Source organism: Erpetoichthys calabaricus, chromosome 3 (assembly GCF_900747795.2).
Source record: "Erpetoichthys calabaricus chromosome 3, fErpCal1.3, whole genome shotgun sequence".
Classification (NCBI taxonomy): Eukaryota; Metazoa; Chordata; class Cladistia; order Polypteriformes; family Polypteridae; genus Erpetoichthys; species Erpetoichthys calabaricus.
The window spans coordinates 153,424,229-153,443,367 of record NC_041396.2 but is presented as its reverse complement, the minus strand read 5'-3'; the positions used below and the strand labels follow the sequence as shown (position 1 = coordinate 153,443,367).

Sequence of the window (19,139 nt, the reverse complement as noted above, 5' to 3'; positions counted from 1 at the left end):
TGACCACTCTTGACATGACAGATGCTAGCCACCCCATGATGTGCCTGAGCTAGAAACTGTTAGACTGGGAGACCAGGTATGTGGTATTTGAAAGGGAATCACTGGTGGTCAAGTGGGAAATTCAATAATTAAGGTTCTATCTACTGGGCCACAAGTTTACCTTGTCACTGACCATACATTTCTACAGTGGAAGGTCACACACAAAGAATCAAACCTGCATTTGTCTTGATGGTTTTTGAACCTTCAGCAATATAATTTTTTAGGACCTACATAATTGGGGCTCATGCCAATGCTGATACTCTCTCTTATTTCTATTTACTCTTGGTTTGAGTCACCTGGCCCAACTGGGCTGGACTGACGAGGTGGCCATGTCACACATGCATGAATGGGAGACATCTTCAGGACTTATATATGAATGGTAATTACACTCCAAGCCAGGGGTTGGCAGCCTCTCACAATTCTTGCCCTCAGAACATAAGATCATCAGCATGAGGAGCTATGACATCACTTCCACTTTACTTCCAACAGACCCTCCTCTTCCTCCCAGAGCCACCTAAAAAGAAATCACCACCAGAAGATGGCAGTCATTGTTAGACTCACGTCTGAGTTTCTCTGTAGCTCTGGCTGTTTTTTGCAATCATTGTTTTCTTTGTTAGCCAACCAATCTGACATCACCATTTTTATGTTTGTTGCGTTTTTTACAAGTGGTTCCAATGGATTTGGTAGGAATACTAGATAAAAGTATTGGTAACTGTAGAAATGACACTTAATATCCCAGGGTGGTTCCATTTTGTCCCACAAATGCAAAAGCAATAGTAATTTTTGAATCAAAAAGAGATTGCCTCCTTCACTTCAAGGGTATCTTCAGAAAGAGTAAAAATATTAAAAAGTAAATACTAACATGTCTGTATGTCACCTGCTAAGTAACTGGATGATTCACACAAACCTTAGACAGATGTTTGGTACATGAATTGTGACAGATGGAAGGAATTAAGTGCTAATCCTCCTATTAGTGTTAATTGCCACTGCAGCAGCATCACAAGCTTCCAAAGAGTTCATGGTACAAAACACCCACTTGACTCCATCATCTCCTTTCTCCATCACTGCTCTTCACTTCATTTTGGGGTGGGTGGAGTTAATTTACAAAGCATCATTTTTTATCTTGTGAGATTTGGCTAACACTGACTATTTACACCATTATAAATAACTGTCATATTAAACTTAAGAGTCATTTGTTGGTTTTCACCTCCTCGGATAGGAGAGGTTATGTAAGTGGTGGCTGAGGCAATAGATGTTGTTCACAAAAAGTGAAAAAAAATTTAACAAAATACTGTATAGCAGAAGCATTTGTCATCAAATCTGATAATTTCACTCTGAACTAGAGAGTAAATAAAAAATGTCAGAGTATTACCATATTTTGGGAGTAAAGAGGAATTCAACCCAAGATGAAATTACAAAAGCGTACAGGAAACAGGCATTAAAATGGCATCCCGATAAAAATCCACAAAGCAGAGATACAGCTGAGAGGAAATTTAAGCAACTGTCTGAAGCTTACGAAGTACTTTCAGATCCCCGTAAGCGTGACATCTATGATCGATATGGCACTGAAGGATTAGGTAGAGGGAGTGGAAGACCATTTCATAGTGGCCAAGTGTTTGGATTCACATTCCGCAGGCCTGAAGATGTTTTTAGAGATTTTTTTGGTGGTCGAGATCCTTTTGCAGATTTTTTTGGAGACCTATTTGAAGAGAACTTTTTAGGAAACCAAGGCGTGAGTAGGAGAAGAAATAGAGACTCTTCAGCTTACAGATATAGTAGCCATCCTTCTGGTCCCAGAATGTCAGGATATGAAACTGGATATACCTCTTATAAACAACCTGGGGGTGACAGCTTCACATCAGTGTATTCTAATTTATTTGGAGAAAAAAATACCAGGGATAACTTTCGCTCTGTTTCATCCTCCACCAAAACAGTGAATGGCAGAAAAATTACCACAAAGAGAGTTGTGGAGAATGGTCAAGAGACGGTTGAAGTTGAGGAAGATGGACAGCTGAAATCAATTACTATAAATGGCAAAGAGCAGCCGCTTGAAAATGGCTATCTTTGCTCTGGAGACTGACCACCTTTATGATCAACTCTGTTTAAAATGTTCTGATCTCACACCAGGAGATCTATGACAGATCAAGTTTTAAAAAGTAATATTTTGTCCATAAATTGGTTCTCAATCTTTGTGTAACATATTCATTGTAAATCCTTTAAAAAGCACTACTTACATTTTTATAAAAAATCCGAATGACATAAAATAATAGACAATCAGTTGTCTATATAACTTGTAATGATTAAATATCAGGTCTTTATTCTCTTGATAAGAAATCTTTGGGCGGAGGAGTTGAATTGTCCATTGACTTGATGCTATCTGAATCTTCTTTTTCCAGTTCATAGTAGAGAGCTGGCCGGCCTATCTTGTAAGTAGGGTTTTTTTTTGGTGACGTACATTAGCTTAATAGAATTTATGCAAAATTAACATCTAACTGTTCCTCGGAAACCCTCTTTTAAGTAATATTAGAATCGTTCTACCTCTTTATTTTGAGAATTGAGCTTCATTGTCTGCCAAGAACTTTACGAAAGTTGATTGAATGCTGTTATTTTATATATAAGACTGCTTTAATGACAATCATGTTCTGAGTATGTTAAAAATGCCATTAACAAATTAACTATTTACAATTCAACGGTCAAATAGTTTTATATGTTATGTCAAAAGGAAAACCTAACATCAAACAGCGTTTGAACCCTATCATAAGGTGTAGTAAACCACAAAGGAGTCAGAAAAAGGTTTGAGGCACTGTGGTGAACCCTGTGCAATTGGATAAAATAAAGAATAAAACAAAAACACAAGAATGTCTTTTCAGATGAGAGTCAACATGTAGACTAGTTCATAAATGGTGAAGTATCTGGTCTTTTGTGGTCCAGGAGGGAGGACAACAGAAATGATGTCAGAGATGGTGAGGTCGCCAATCTTCCATCCTGCAGAGGGAGGAAGAGAAAAGGCATTATATAACAGCACCAACCCCTGGTTTGGTCGGTAATTACCATCACTCGATACCTTAAGCTGTCTCCTAATCCACACGACAAAGGATACTAGCAGAGAGAGATACCTGTTTATTAAAAACAGGCACAATGGTACAATGGTAAGTCCACCTGTTTTCGATCACTTTGATCATTTAAGAATCTCTAAACCAGATATGCTAGCTCTTATATCTCCCTTTCTTTGTTCTTCTTGTTGCCTTTGTTCATCACACATTCTAACCCTTCTTGTGGGTGCCAGACAACATTTTGTCCAGGCATGGACACCAAACACTGAACATTTTATCATTTTATATATTATCTGTGGCACCTGTCAAAGACAGGTAACAGAATTATTTAAAAGTATTTGCTATCTCTTGCCCTACATGTACTTTCAACACCTTTCCTCTGTATTTGCGTATATGTGAACGTCTCTTGCGAACATGTTCCTGTAAAGCCTGCTTCCCCCTTATTTTCAAGATGTCATTCTCGCCTCCCCTCCGGTTTCATACTTCCATCTTTAAAGTCAAACCTCTCAGCATGTGTTATACTATGTGTTTTTTTAAGTTAATGTCACCGTTCTCTGTGCCCACTGTTATGGATTCATTCATACAGGCAGACCAAATATGGTACACAGGGCACAACATCTTCATTTAGAATTGCTGAGCCAAGCACAGGACTAGATAGCCACAAACAACTAGACAATTGAATAGTCAGCCTAAAGACAGACCAGTATATTTTTATCTTCTGTCAGTACACTATTTTCTTTCCTTGTTGGGAGAATGAGAACTGCATATAGGCATTGTGCTATTCCTGTATTTTTTGAAGGTGGGGCTGGAATCCTTCCTGTCCTTGTTTGGAACCAGAGAAACACACCCTGCACATGGAACAACTGAATATAAGGATGGACACCTACGGCCAACACTTTGAAGCTTCCGGGCGGAAGAGTATGTCTTCCGTCCAAGGCCGAGCAGAAGATTATGTCTTCTGTCCGGCTAAAATCCTTTCAGCGTGGCAACGAAAAATGACGGACTGCACAGATCAAGAGTCCCACGGCTTGATATGTCTGTCATAAGCTTCCCGTTTGTAATGCCGCATGAAACCATCAATAAAGAGCTAGAATTATCCTAACTTGTCGTGTAAGCTTGTAACCGTCATTTTGCATGCTGGGTGGGATAATACTTTTTTATTTAAATTCAGGTTATTAAAATGCCGCAATTGAAAAGAACACATTTCCAGAGAGCTAATGCCTCTTAAGGAAACAGCATGTGTCTTTGCTCCTTCTTGTGCATTACACACTGACATTTCCTCTTTCCTCGCATCATCAAAGCTAAACTGACCAATCAGATTATTCTGAGGAACTGGAGAAACAGATATTAGTGTTTTATTTATTTTATTCTCCATTACACCATCTGATTCACCCCAATTCTGACTCCATTTTGTGTTTAAACTCTGCACAAAGTAATAAAAGCAGAAGCCTTCATAGTTATGGAAACATTTTTGAGGTAATTTATCAATGGTCATCCATCCATCCATTTTCCAACCCGCTGAATCCGAACACAGGGTCACAGGGGTCTGCTGGAGCCAATCCCAGCCAACACAGGTCATGCATAAAGTTTTTTTTTTTGGTTCAATTTGAGTTAGTGTTTATTTAGAAATCATATTGAGCATCACTTCACAACAATTTCGGATATTCCATGTTAATTTTACAAAAACATTTCTAAATACCGTACCAACAATGAACTGTGCAGTAATCTGCAGGTGGAAAATCTATAGGTGCATTTATGGCAGAGCCATGTGTAGTTGTGCTGAACATCAGTGACTTTCCTCAAGTTAGCCTGTGGTATTGGGCAGATCTGGATATTTGGGATGGGGCCTGATGGATGTTTATTGTAACATCACAGTAAGCTAGACTGGAAAGACCAGGAAGATGGACAGCACACTGAGAACTCATAAAAATGGAGATTCCCCTACAAAGGGTCAAGTACAGTACTTTACCAGGGGCTTCCCAAGGCTTACAGACAACAGTGATTGATGTTGGGTCTCCATCACAAAAGAGCTTAGAAATGGATCTTCAAAGGTCACTAACTGTTGATTGTGTTTGGGTATCAGTTCAACTCCTCAGGTTGCTATAATACATTTTGAATAAGCAAGGTTTAAGGAAAGTGAATGTTGTAAAAAATGTCAATGATATGACTGGGTTTTTTTGAGCAGAGGTTAATCAATTAATAGATTTTCCCTGGCACCAGAGCTGTTGCAGCACTGATGTACACACTGACACACATCTGCATCATACCAATTAACTTAGCACATATGTACTTGTGATATGGCAAAAAACTAGAGAAAATATATGCAGTGAAGGTGAAAACAGATCTTACTTTACATAGTGCCTTTCTATAATGAATACCATCCCCAAACACCAATACACAGCCAAAGTACTTTTTTATAGGGCAGCACAGTACTGCTGTGCTTAGCATTGCTTCCTCACAGTTTCAGCATCCAAACTGAGCTCTGCCAGGGTTGTCTGTGCCCATTCTCAGTGTCTGGGTGTTTTTTTTTTTTTTTTACTCTTTGTTCCAATATCTCGAAGATGTACAGTTTAATTGGGCTGTTAATTATTGTGTTGGCTGGGGCTGGTTCCTGTCTTACAATCCTGTTGATGCTTGATAGGCTTCTGGTTCACAAAATGAATGGGAGGTTTTATATACATGGAGGCTTGGAGACCACATTCCAGGCTCTGAGGAGGTTAGTATCAACTCGGGCCAAGTGGGGGAGCTGACTCTTTAACAGTATTCTCCTTTCCCTGCAGCATCAAACAACTGCCCAAGGGGGGGTGCCTGGCCACACCCACAAAACCCAAAGAAAGTTCTGTGATATGAAGATGAGGCACTTTTAGAAGGCAGCATCACATTTTGACCTGACGATCAAAGAGGACAGAGCTACAACCTTATTTACCGTCATGGCAAAAAGCCAGTTACTTTCATTTGGTATTTTGGGCTGTAACAGCGGTCTTTTTTGTTCTAATTAAACAGGGTGACTTGCCTGGTACCTCTGCTATTTCACAGAGAGCTCTCATTTACTTCCCGGCCATGGTATAACAGGAAATGGGCATTTGTTCACTTTTAAACTAGCTGAAATCTCCTTAAAAAAGGAGAGACTAACCCATGATGCTTATATTGTATTGCAAATTTTAAGAGATCCATAACTTTTATGGACAGAATTTCTAGGCGCAGCCAAGGCGTTGAGGGGGTCCGGTTTGGTGGACTCAGGATTGGGTCACTGCTTTTTGCAGATGATGTTGTCCTGTTTGCTTCATCAGGCCGTGATCTTCAGCTCTCTCTGGATCGGTTCGCAGCTGAGTGTGAAGCGGCTGGGATGGGAATCAGCACCTCCAAATCCAAGACCATGGTCCTCAGCCGGAAAAGGGTGGAGTGCCCTCTCAGGGTTGGGAGCGAGATCCTGCCCCAAGTGGAGGAGTTCAAATATTTTGGGGTCTTGTTCACGAGTGAGGGAAGAATGGAGCGTGAGATCGACAGGTGGATCGGTGCGGCGTCCACAGTAATGCGGGCTCTGCATCGGTCTGTTGTGGTGAAAAAGGAGCTGAGCCGTAAGGCAAAGCTCTCAATTTACCAGTCAATCTATGTTCCTACCCTCACCTATGGTCATGAGCTATGGGTAGTGACCGAAAGAACGAGATCGTGAATACAAGCGGCTGAAATGAGTTTCCTCCGCAGGGTGTCTGGGCCCTCCCTTAAAGATAGGGTGAGAAGCTCAGTCATCTGGGAGGGGCTCAGAGTAGAGCCGCTGCTCCTCCGCATCGAGAGGAGTCAGATGAGGTGGCTCGGGCATCTGATCAGGATGCCTCCTGGACGCCTCCCTGGTGAGGTGTTCCGGGCACGTCTAACTGGGAGGAGGCCCCGGGGAAGACACCCAGGAGGGACTTTGTCTCTCGGCTGGCCTGGGAACGCCTCGGGATTCTCCCGGAAGAGCTAGAAGAAGTGGCCGGGGAGAGGGAAGTCTGGGCATCTCTGCTCAAGCTGCTGTACCTGCGACCTGACGTCAGATAAGCGGAAGAGGATGGATGGATGGAAATTTTAAGAGATTGAATATAAGCCAACACCTATAAGAATAAATGAAAATTAAAACTTTTTTAAAAAAAATTTTCAACTTAAAGCGGAGAAATCTTATACTCAATTAATAAAAACAAAGCACTAGAAATGTTGTCAGCACCATTTGGCTGACATCCCTTGTCATTGTCAATTAGTACTTTCTTTTTGCAGATATGCTTTTCCATCCATTTTCTAATCCACTTGCTTAATTTGGGGTCATGAGCAACCAATCCCTAACCTATATTAGCAGTCCTACAAACTCTGTGGGAGCCAACTTGGACAGGAGGCCGTTTTTCATTTTTAAATCCAAAATTCATTTATTCAGGGATCCATTGGGCAGTTAAATATTATGTCCAAGTGTGTGGCTGTCAGAATTTGCATTCTTTGATGCCACATCTAGGGCAAGACATAATCACAAAACTGTTATTTTTTTGTCACATGTACCATAATAAATTAGATGTATATTGAGTAAATATGCCAAAACTATTCAAAAGAGAAGTTGAGAACAGGAGAAATAGGTGATCACTATTGCTTCTTGTGAACCAACCAAGATGAAAAGGGCAATGTCGACAGCAAATTCCTTCATCATTTATTTAAATTGCTCAATCAAAGACTTAGTTGTTCCTTTATAATTGTAAATTTTAAAGTTTGGACAATTCCTGATGTGTTGTATCATCTATTAGAATGCATCATGTTTCTAGCAAAGTTGAAAATAGACTCACAAAATGGGAAAATAACAATAAAAAATGCAAACAATAAAAGTAAAGATTAATAGCAAGCAGAAACAATTGCAAAAGATGTAAACAAAACAAATTATACCTCTGCTTTCCTGGTGATTCAAATGATCTTTTGATTATTTTGGGAGACAATATATTACATGTTGGCTTAGCTTCAAACAAACTACATTTTAATTGAGATTTTTTTTGCCTGAATGTCCCACCATTCAACAAGTTTTACTTAGAATGTCCCTCTCACAGCATTTAAGGTCATCATACTTCATGAGGCATCTATGAAGAATGTATTTTGAAAGCAACAGAACATTTAACCTTGGGTTGCAGCACCACTGTTAGAGTGGTAAGTGAACAGGCAAAAAAATTATAATTTTAAAAATTTTAGAGAACAATTAAAGCCTGCAGTTTTGACTCAGCCTATCTCTGATCTTGTCACTCATTCAATTCCACTCTTTAGTAGCTTTTCTGAGGTCTCTTGAGAAAGACTTTACTTATAGTGTTCTCCAGCTGAATTCTACTACTTGTTCTCTGGATCCTATTCCTGCTCTCCTGGTAAAACGTTTTATACTTTAGTTTAGGTCCTGCAAAAATGCATCTATTACAGTATTCATTTACTCTTATGCAGCAATACAACAACAACAACAACATTTATTTATTTAGCACATTTTCATACAAAAAGTAGCTCAAAGTGCTTTACATAATGAAGAGAAGAAAAATAAAAGACAAAATAAGAAATTAAAATAAGACAACATTAATTAACATAGAAAGGAGTAAGGTCCGATGGCCAGGGTGGACAGAAAAAACAAAAAAAAACTCCAGAAGGCTGGAGAAAAAAATAAAATCTGTAGGGGTTCCAGGCCACGAGACCGCCCAGTCCCCTTTGGGCATTCTACCTAACATAAATGAAATAGTCCTCTTTGTAGTTCGGGTTTTTCACGGAGTCACTTGATGCTGATGGTCATACAGACTTCTGGCTTTTAATCCATCCATCATTGTTGGAACATCATGGTGCTTTGGGTAGATGGTGGACAGGACACCGGAAAAGGAAACAGAAGAGAGAGTAGGGGTTAGTACAGATTTTGAATGAATAGTTATTATAATGAATTAGATATACAGAGTATCAGGATTAAATTACAGTGAAGTTATGAGAAGGCCATGTTAAAATAATGTGTTTTCAGCAGTTTTTTAAAGTGCTCCACTGTATTAGCCTGGCGAATTCCTACTGGCAGGCTATTCCAGATTTTAGGTGCATAACAGCAGAAGGCCGCCTCACCACTTGTTTTAAGTTTTGCTCTTGGAATTCTAAGGAGACACTCAGTTGAGGATCTGAGGTTACGATTTGGAATATAAGGTGTCAGACATTCCGATATATAAGCTGGGGCGAGATTATTTAAAGCTTTATAAACCATAAGCAGAATTTTAAAGTCCATTCTGAATGACACAGGTAACCAGTGTAGTGACATCAAAACTGGAGAAATGTGTTCGGATTTTCTTTTCCTGGTAAGGATTCTAGCAGCTGCATTCTGCACTAGTTGCAAACGATTGATGTCTTTTTTGGGTAGTCCTGAGAGGAGTGCGTTACAGTAATCTAGCCGACTAAACAAACGCATGAACTAATTTCTCTGCATCTTTCGATGATATAAGAGGTCTAACTTTTGCTATGTTTCTTAGGTGAAAAAATGCTGTCCTAGTGATCTGATTAATATGCGATTTAAAATTCAGATTACAATCAACGGTTACCCCTAAGCTTTTTACCTCCGATTTGACTTTTAATCCTAATGCATCCAGTTTATTTCTAATAGCCTCATTGTATCCATTATTGCCAATCACTAAGATTTCGGTTTTTTCTTTATTTAATTTGAGAAAGTTACTATTCATCCATTCTGAGATACAAGTTAGACATTGTGTTAGCGAATCAAAAGATTTGGGGTCATCAGGTGCTATTGATAAATACAGCTGTGTGTCATCAGCAAAGCTGTGGTAGCTCACGTTGTGCCCTGAGATAATCTGACCTAATGGAAGCATGTAGATTGAGAAGAGCAGTGGACCCAGGATAGAGCCTTGTGGAACACCATATAGAATATCATGTGTCTTTGAGTTATAATTACCACAACTAACAAAGAATTTTCTCCCTGCCAGGTAGGATTCAAACCAATTTAAGACACTGCCAGAGAGGCCCACCCATTGACTAAGGCGATTCTTAAGAATATTATGATCAATGGTGTCAAATGCGGCACTCAGATCTAAGAGGATGAGAACAGATAAATGGCCTCTGTCTGCATTTACCCGCAAGTCATTTACTACTTTAACGAGTGCAGTTTCTGTGCTGTGATTTGTTCTAAAACCTGACTGAAATTTATCAAGAATAGCATGTTTATTGAGGTGCTCATTTAACTGTATAATGACTGCCTTCTCTAGAATTTTACTTAAGAAAGGCAGGTTAGAGATGGGTCTATAATTTTGAAGAGCAGAGGGATCGAGATTATTTTTCTTAAGTAGGGGTTTAACTACAGTAGTCTTAAGACAGTCTGGGAAGACCCCCGTATCTAATGATGAATTTACTATGTCAAGAACATTATCACTAAGCACGCCCGATACTTCTTTGAAAAAATTTGTTGGTATTGGGTCAAGGGCACAGGTGGAGGGTTTCATTTGAGAAATTATTTTATGTATATCAGGTAAATCTATCCTAGTGAAAGACTTTAATTTGTTTATTATGGGATACTGGGGTTTAGGAGGATCCTTAGTGTTGGGGAGATATACTATGTTATTTCTAATATCATTAATTTTTTGATTGAAAAATACAGCGATAGCCTCACAGGTTTTACTGGAAGTACTTAGGAGGCATTCCTTTGAGTTACTTGGGTTTAACAGACGATCAATCGTCGAGAATCAGACTCTGGGATTACTAGCATTGTTATTTATAAGCTTAGAGAAATAGCAGCGCCTCTCAAGACGGACTGTGTTATTGTATTCTGTTATTTTAACTTTTAATATTTCATAGTCAATAGTTAGTTTAGTTTTCCTCCATTTACGCTCAGCTCTACGGCATGTTCTCTTTAAATCAGACACTCTTTGGGTCTTCCATGGTATAACAATGCTAGAAGATTTTTTAACTGTCTTTTCAGGTGCAACTAAGTCAACAGCAGCCCTCACTTTAGTATTAAATCTTTCCACCTTACTATTTACATTCTCCTCGCTATTATAGTTGGCACTATAAACGGACTGATTGGTTAGAATGTTTGAAAGTTTTAAAGTTGCTGATGAGTCAAAGAACCGTTTTTTAACAATATGCTTCTCATGAGTGTTTTCTATCATTATTTCTATATTAAAGAGTAGAAGAAAATGGTCTGATAGACCAATATCAATGACCTGCTTTATATCAACTTTTAGTCCTTTAGTAATTACTAAGTCTAACGTATGACCTGCTTTATGTGTAGGCTGATTAACGAGCTGTCTCAAATCGAAAGAGTCCAGGAGGTTCATAAATTCTTTTACTTTCTGGTCACATTGATTATCTATATGAAAATTAAAGTCGCCGACTATTAAGAGTGTGTCATAGTTCGTAATTAAGATTGACATCAAGTCAGAGAATTCCTCAAAGAAAGACGCGTTGAATTTTGGAGGTCTATACACGGATAATACTAGAACGTGAGAATCTCCCTGAATAATAATGGCGAGATACTCAAAAGACTTGAATTTACCAAAACTGATATTTTTACATTTTAACCTGCTTGAGTAAATGTTTGCTAGCCCTCCACCTCTCTTTCCTTGGCGATCAGCACGAGTAAAACTGTAATCCGGAGGCGCAGATTCGATTAAAACAGCTGCGCCATCTGAGTTAAGCCACGTTTCACTTAGTGCAATAAAATCTATTTTTTTATCACTAATAAGATCGTTGATAAAAAACGTCTTGTTAGTTAAAGCTCTAACATTTAATAGTGCCATATTCAATGTTTCGGAGGAGCAGAGATGAATACTATGTGCGTTATTGATATATGGAACAGGAATTAAGTTATTTTTATTAGCGCCGTTCTGCGTGTATTTTTTGTTTAATCTATGATATGTTTTTATAGTTTTAATACATTGTTCATCTAAAGTAGTAACTTTAATTAAATTATTGGTGTTTATGCCGTATTGCCTAGATTTTCTATGTGCATTAACATTGGTTATTACAGTATTTATGTTGTGCACTTTTATGGAAGATTTTATTAAACAATTATCATGACCAAGCACAAGAGTGGCATTTCGGAAGGGGTTAAAAGCAGAGATAGATAGTCCAGATAAACGAATTACCTTGGATATGTTTTCGGAGAGGACCCGGGCGCCGAAGCTATTCGGATGCAGGCCATCTCGCTTGAAAAAACGCGGTCTTTCCCAAAAGAGGTCCCAGTTGTTGATGAAACCGATGTCTTGATTCTTGCAGAAGCCCTGCAGCCAGTTGTTTAATCCAAGCAGACGACTGTAGTACTCGTTTGATCGTCTGACGAGAGGGAGTGGACCCGAGATGAAGATCTTTGCCGATGGGGTCCTCTCCTTTGTGTCTTTAATTAATGCAGTGAAGTCTGCCTTGAGGATCTCGGACTGTCGGTGCCTTATGTCGTTTACGCCAGCATGTATAACAATTGCTCCAACTGCCCTGTTCTTGTAGATCGCCGGCGCACGTCTCGTCACATCTCGGACACGAGCACCGGGAAAACAAGAAACAGAAGATTTTCAATTAGGGCAAGTGATATTGAGGTTCCTAACAATAGAATCACCTACCACTATTACATCACTAGGAGCTGAAGGCGAACTGGGGACGCTTAGAGGGTCAATACCTTAACAGATTCTCCTTCTGGCCTTTATAACACTTATAAAACATCAGTAGCTGGGTTATTTACAGTGGTGTGAAAAACTATTTGCCCCCTTCCTGATTTCTTATTCTTTTGCATGTTTGTCACACAAAATGTTTCTGATCATCAAACACATTTAACCATTAGTCAAATATAACACAAGTAAACACAAAATGCAGTTTTTAAATGATGGTGTTTATTATTTAGGGAGAAAAAAAATCCAAACCTACACGGCCCTGTGTGAAAAAGTAATTGCCCCCTTTGTTAAAAAATAACCTAACTGTGGTGTATCACACCTGAGTTCAATTTCCGTAGCCACCCCCAGGCCTGATTACTGCCACACCTGTTTCAATCAAGAAATCACTTAAATAGGAGCTGCCTGACACAGAGAAGTAGACCAAAAGCACCTCAAAAGCTAGACATCATGCCAAGATCCAAAGAAATTCAGGAACAAATGAGAACAGAAGTAATTGAGATCTATCAGTCTGGTAAAGGTTATAAAGCCATTTCTAAAGCTTTGGGACTCCAGCGAACCACAGTGAGAGCCATTATCCACAAATGGCAAAAACATGGAACAGTGGTGAACCTTCCCAGGAGTGGCCGGCCGACCAAAATTACCCCAAGAGCGCAGAGATGACTCATCCGAGAGGTCACAAAAGACCCCAGGACAACGTCTAAAGAACTGCAGGCCTCACTTGCCTCAATTAAGGTCAGTGTTCACCACTCCACCATAAGAAAGAGACTGGGCAAAAATGGCCTGCATGGCAGATTTCCAAGACGCAAACCACTGTTAAGCAAAAAGAACATTAGGGCTCGTCTCAATTTTGCTAAGAAACATCTCAATGATTGCCAAGACTTTTGGGAAAATACCTTGTGGACTGATGAGTCAAAAGTTGAACTTTTTGGAAGGCAAATGTCCCGTTACATCTGGCGTAAAAGGAACACAGCATTTCAGAAAAAGAACATCATACCAACAGTAAAATATGGTGGTGGTAGTGTGATGGTCTGGGGTTGTTTTGCTGCTTCAGGACCTGGAAGGCTTGCTGTGATAGATGGAACCATGAATTCTACTGTCTACCAAAAAATCCTGAAGGAGAATGTCCGGCCATCTGTTCGTCAACTCAAGCTGAAGCGATCTTGGGTGCTGCAACAGGACAATGACCCAAAACACACCAGCAAATCCACCTCTGAATGGCTGAAGAAAAACAAAATGAAGACTTTGGAGTGGCCTAGTCAAAGTCCTGACCTGAATCCAATTGAGATGCTATGGCATGACCTTAAAAAGGCGGTTCATGCTAGAAAACCCTCAAATAAAGCTGAATTACAACAATTTTGCAAAGATGAGTGGGCCAAAATTCCTCCAGAGCGCTGTAAAAGACTCATTGCAAGTTATCGCAAACGCTTGATTGCAGTTATTGCTGCTAAGGGTGGCCCAACCAGTTATTAGGTTCAGGGGGCAATTACTTTTTCACACAGGGCCATGTAGGTTTGGATTTTTTTTTCTCCCTAAATAATAAAAACCACCATTTACAAACTGCATTTTGTGTTTACTTGTGTTATATTTGACTAATGGTTAAATGTGTTTGATGATCAGAAACATTTTGTGTGACAAACATGCAAAAGAATAAGAAATCAGGAAGGGGGCAAATAGTTTTTCACACCACTGTATCTCAATGTTGTGTGGTCCATTGGCATGAATGTAAAATGACTTGTTAATATGAAGGACTCACAGTTCTTATGCTAAATATGTAATATGAAGAGAAATGTGCCTCACTTGAGCCTCCTCAGATCACAGTGACGCCTTGTCAGTAGGTCACATTGCAGAGATGGATAATCACTTTACTGCGGTGGGTTGGCACCCTGCCCAGGATTGGTTCCTGCCTTGTGCCCTGTGTTGGCTGGGATTGGCTCCAGCAGACCCCCGTGACCTTGTGTTCGGATTCAGCGGGTTGAAAAATGGATGGATGGATGGATAATCACTTTACTAATGCAAGATCCAAAGTTGTGCATGTTAACATCTTGCAATAAATCCATTTTTGCAGTACCTAAACTAAAGTGTTCCCAAACCTTGTCTTGTGGCAGCTTGTCTGATTCTTTCTTCTCTATAAATGTCTTTATTACCTGTTGCTTTTAAACAGGTTGTTCTGCTCTACTATTCAGTTATTGCCCCAATTCAAACCTTGCTTTTGTGTCTAAAGTGCTTGAGAAGGCAGTTGCCTTGCAAATTAAGTCTCATCTAGGCTCAAATGATTTATTTGAAGTTTTTCAATCTGTTTTTCGAGCTGCCCACAGTACTGAGATTGTGTCAGTTAGGGTTGTAAATGACCTTAGTATGCCTTTAGACACAGGATTTTTGTAGTCTGCTTGTTCTGATTGTTGCCTTCAATGCTGTCATCCATGGCACATCAGTGATTTTGGAATCTCTGGTACTGTATTGAAACAGTTCACATCTCACTATAGTGAAAGAAAAGGACACATTTCCTATGGTAAACATTATTAATCAAATCCATGTTTTTGTTTTATGTCCTCCGAGTTTCATAGGGGACAGCACTAAGGTCAGTTCTTTTCTTGATTTACATGCTATCCCTGGGTACAGTTTTACACCAACACAATATGTCTTTTCATTGCTTGGTTGATGACACAGTGATCTATTTCCAGGCCTCTTCCAAAGGGCATCTAGGATTATCATATGCCACCAAATGCTTGGATGATGTCTGGTGCTGTATGAGGGAAAACAACTTGTAACTAAACAGTGGAAAAACAGAAGCCAAAGTAGTGGGAGCTCCATGCCATACAAACACTAATGTTACTGTAAACAGACAAATGATCCCACTATCTTCTTTAGTTACACACCTAGGTGTTATGTTTGACCCAATACACACTTTCCATAAACCATATTTCCTCTGTGTCTAAGACCTCAGGAACATATTCAAACTTAAATCACCACCGCCAATGGGAAATGCTAACATGCTGGTGCCTGCTGTTATATCATCACATGCAACTGTCGGTCTGTTGGTCTCCACCAAAGGACCATTCAGAAGTTGCAGTACATTTAAAGTCGTGCTGCATGCATATTACCCACACACAAAAATATTCCCATTTACACCCTGTGCTTTTTTTCCCTACACTGGTTACCTGTTAAGGAGCACATCCAATATAAGAGTCTGCTTCTCATCTTTCTGCCTCTGCACCCACATAACTTTGAGTCTGTCTTACTCCATCCACATCTGTTTTGTCTGTCTCTCATCTGCATCCTCTAATTCTGTGGTTGTCCTGTGGACAAAGTCGTCTACAAGTGTTGATCGAGTCTTCTGCACCATTGGTCCATACCTATGGAACAAACTGCCGCATTCTGTATGGGCTTTGCCATCATTGGCTGTTTTTAAATTGACAATGAAAACATATTGATTTCAGCGTGATTTATAATGGTTATTTATTCTACCTTTTAAATTTTAATATGCAATTCTTATTATAGCATATTTTACCTATTTATTTTAATTTTAATTTAAAGCATCTAAGGATCAAATGGTGTATACTCTGTTCTATATAAATAAAATGTATTATTATTCTTATTAATTTAAAAACACTCCATTGGTGGTGTGACTCACTTTGCCTACTTTTTCCCATTTATAAGCTCTTCTGGGATGGCATACCATTGATCTCCATAACAACAATAATACATTTTATTTATGTAGCACCTTTCCCATGCTCAAGGTCAAAGTTTCTGCTTTACCACTAGACTGCTGAATACAAAAGCAGTGAGCCCTGTCTGCTCTTGAACCTTCCTGGCTCCTCCAGTTACAGCACATCATACAGTGCATCCGGAAAGTATTCACAGCGCATCACTTTTTCCACATTTTGTTATGTTACAGCCTTATTCCAAAATGGATTAAATTCATTTTTTTCCTCAGAATTCTACACACAACACCCCATAATGACAATGTGAAAAAAGTTTACTTGAGGTTTTTGCAAATTTATTAAAAATAAAAAAACTGAGAAATCCCATGTACATAAGTATTCACAGCCTTTGCTCAATACTTTGTCGATGCACCTTTGGCAGCAATTACAGCCTCAAGTCTTTTTGAATATGATGCCACAAGCTTGGCACACCTATCCTTGGCCAGTTTTGCCCATTCCTCTTTGCAGCACCTCTCAAGCTCCATCAGGTTGGATGGGAAGCGTCGGTGCACAGCCATTTTAAGATCTCTCCAGAGATGTTCAATAAGATTCAAGTCTGGGCTCTGGCTGGGCCACTCAAGGACATTCACAGAGTTGTCCTGAAGCCACTCCTTTGATATCTTGGCTGTGTGCTTAGGGTCGTCGTCCTGCTGAAAGATAAACCGTCGCCCCAATCTGAGGTCAAGAGTGCTCTGGAGCAGGTTTTCATCCAGGATGTCTCTGTACATTGCTGGAGTCATCTTTCCCTTTATCCTGCCTAGTCTCCCAGTCCCTGCCGCTGAAAAACATCCCCACAGCATGATGCTTCCACCACCATGCTTCACTGTAGGGATGGTATTGGCCTGGTGGTGAGCGGTGCCTGGTTTCCTCCAAACGTGACGCCTGGCATTCACACCAAAGAGTTCAATCTTTGTCTCATCAGACCAGAGAATTTTCTTTCTCATGGTCTGAGAGTCCTTCAAGTGCCTTTTGGCAAACTCCAGGCGGGCTGCCATGTGCCTTTTACTAAGGAGTGGCTTCCGTCTGGCCACTCTACCATACAGACCTGATTGGTGGATTGCTGCAGAGATGGTTGTCCTTCTGGAAGGTTTTCCTCTCTCCACAGAGGACCTCTGGAGCTCTGACAGAGTGATCATCGGGTTCTTGGTCACCTCCCTGACTAAGGCCCTTCTCCTCCGATCGCTCAGTTTAGATGGCTGGCCAGCTCTAGGAAGAGTCCTGGTGGTTTCAAACTTCTTCCACTTACGGATGATGGAGACCACTGTGCTCATTGGGTCCTTCAAAGCAGCAGAAATTTTTCTGTACCCTTCCTCAGATTTGTGCCTCAAGACAATCCTGTCTCGGAGGTCTACAGACAATTCCTTTGACTTCATGCTTGGTTTGTGCTCTGACATGAACTGTCAACTGTGGGACCTTATATAGACAGGTGTGTGCCTTTCCAAATCATGTCCAATCAACTGAATTTACCACAGGTGGACTCCAATTAAGCTGCAGAAACATCTCAAGGATGATCAGGGGAAACAGGATGCACCTGAGCTCAATTTTGAGCTTCATGGCAAAGGCTGTGAATACTTATGTACATGGGATTTCTCAGTTTTTTTATTTTTAATAAATTTGCAAAAATCTCAAGTAAACTTTTTTCATGTTGTCATTATGGAGTGTTGTGTGTAGAATTCTGAGGAAAAAAATTAATTTAATCCATTTTGGAATAAGGCTGTAACATAACAAAATGTGGAAAAAGTGATGCGCTGTGAATACTTTCCGGATGCACTGTAAGTAGCTAACACTGATGTTATGAGGAGGAAATTTGTGAGGTACAGACATGTTACTTTTCCCTATTATCTTTATGAGAAGTGAAGTTCCTATTTGGGTATTTCAATCTGTAAACTTTAGGGGGCTCTTGAAAGCTGACTCAGAACCCTGGGAAGTCCAGGTAAAAGGAAAAAGAGAAATAGTCCATGAAACTGACAAACCCATAGCTCTCTTTCACATTACTTTAACAGATAAAGGATGCAGACTGACATGGGATGGCTTTTCCTCTTTTCCACGAGTAAATACGTCTACCAAAACACTCTCCTTTTCGTTTTTGCCACTTCTGATACTATTGGTGTCTCTTCTCTTGACAGGTATGCCTTCGCAACTGACCTGCTCTTGATTCTGAGCTTGTTGTCTGCAGTTGATAAGAAACTTTTGAACCTCCTGCTGAGACTACTTCCAGGTACTTGCCTTGAGCCACATATACAGACAGGAAATCTCCCTAGAACTCCACCCAAGTGATCCCAGGTGTCCATGCAGTCCTGGACCCCCATAATATAAGAGGTAGGCCCTGCAGAGACCTGATAATGTAAAACTTGGGGCTGTGTGTAAAGGAATATGCCTTCTGCTTACCAGCCATAATTAGATCTAGGGAACCATCCATTGTTTATTATATTGGCATCCATTTTTTAATACTCTATATTAATAGCCTTGTCCACAATACACAGACCGACTTGACAAGCAGATGGTGGATGAGATGTTCTCTTTCTTCCACTGTAGATCACTACCATTGAGACAATTTAGACAGGTTCATGGGAAGTGTTACAAGAAACCTGATAGGTGGCATCAGGATCCTGGAGAAAGCACATCCTTTAATTGTCACACAATTACATTTTCATTTCATTATTTTTAATGGCCTGCCTATTGAATTGTCTACCTCATGAATAATACATAGTGACGGTATTCTT

At 39.9% G+C, this 19,139-nt stretch overlaps 1 protein-coding gene across 1 annotated transcript; it reads left to right on the top strand.

Moving 5' to 3' along the window:
- The first annotated feature begins 1,396 nt into the window (after nt 1-1,396).
- LOC114649375 (dnaJ homolog subfamily B member 6-like) lies at nt 1,397-18,560 on the top strand. Its single transcript, XM_028798873.1, has 3 exons — nt 1,397-2,082; nt 8,401-8,455; nt 18,543-18,560. The coding sequence occupies exons 1-3, from the start codon at nt 1,397-1,399 to the stop codon at nt 18,558-18,560; spliced, it is 759 nt and encodes a 252-aa protein (XP_028654706.1).
- Nucleotides 18,561-19,139: the final 579 nt, after the last annotated feature.

What these genes read in the sequence shown, in the direction of transcription:
- LOC114649375 (XM_028798873.1), top strand. Translation starts at nt 1,397, where the DNA reads ATGTCAGAGTATTACCATATTTTGGGAGTAAAGAGGAATTCAACCCAA. An exon ending in ACTATAAATGGCAAAGAGCA is followed by an intron (nt 2,083 to 8,400) that starts GCCGCTTGAAAA and finishes CTTTACTTATAG; the next exon opens with TGTTCTCCAGCTGAATTCTA.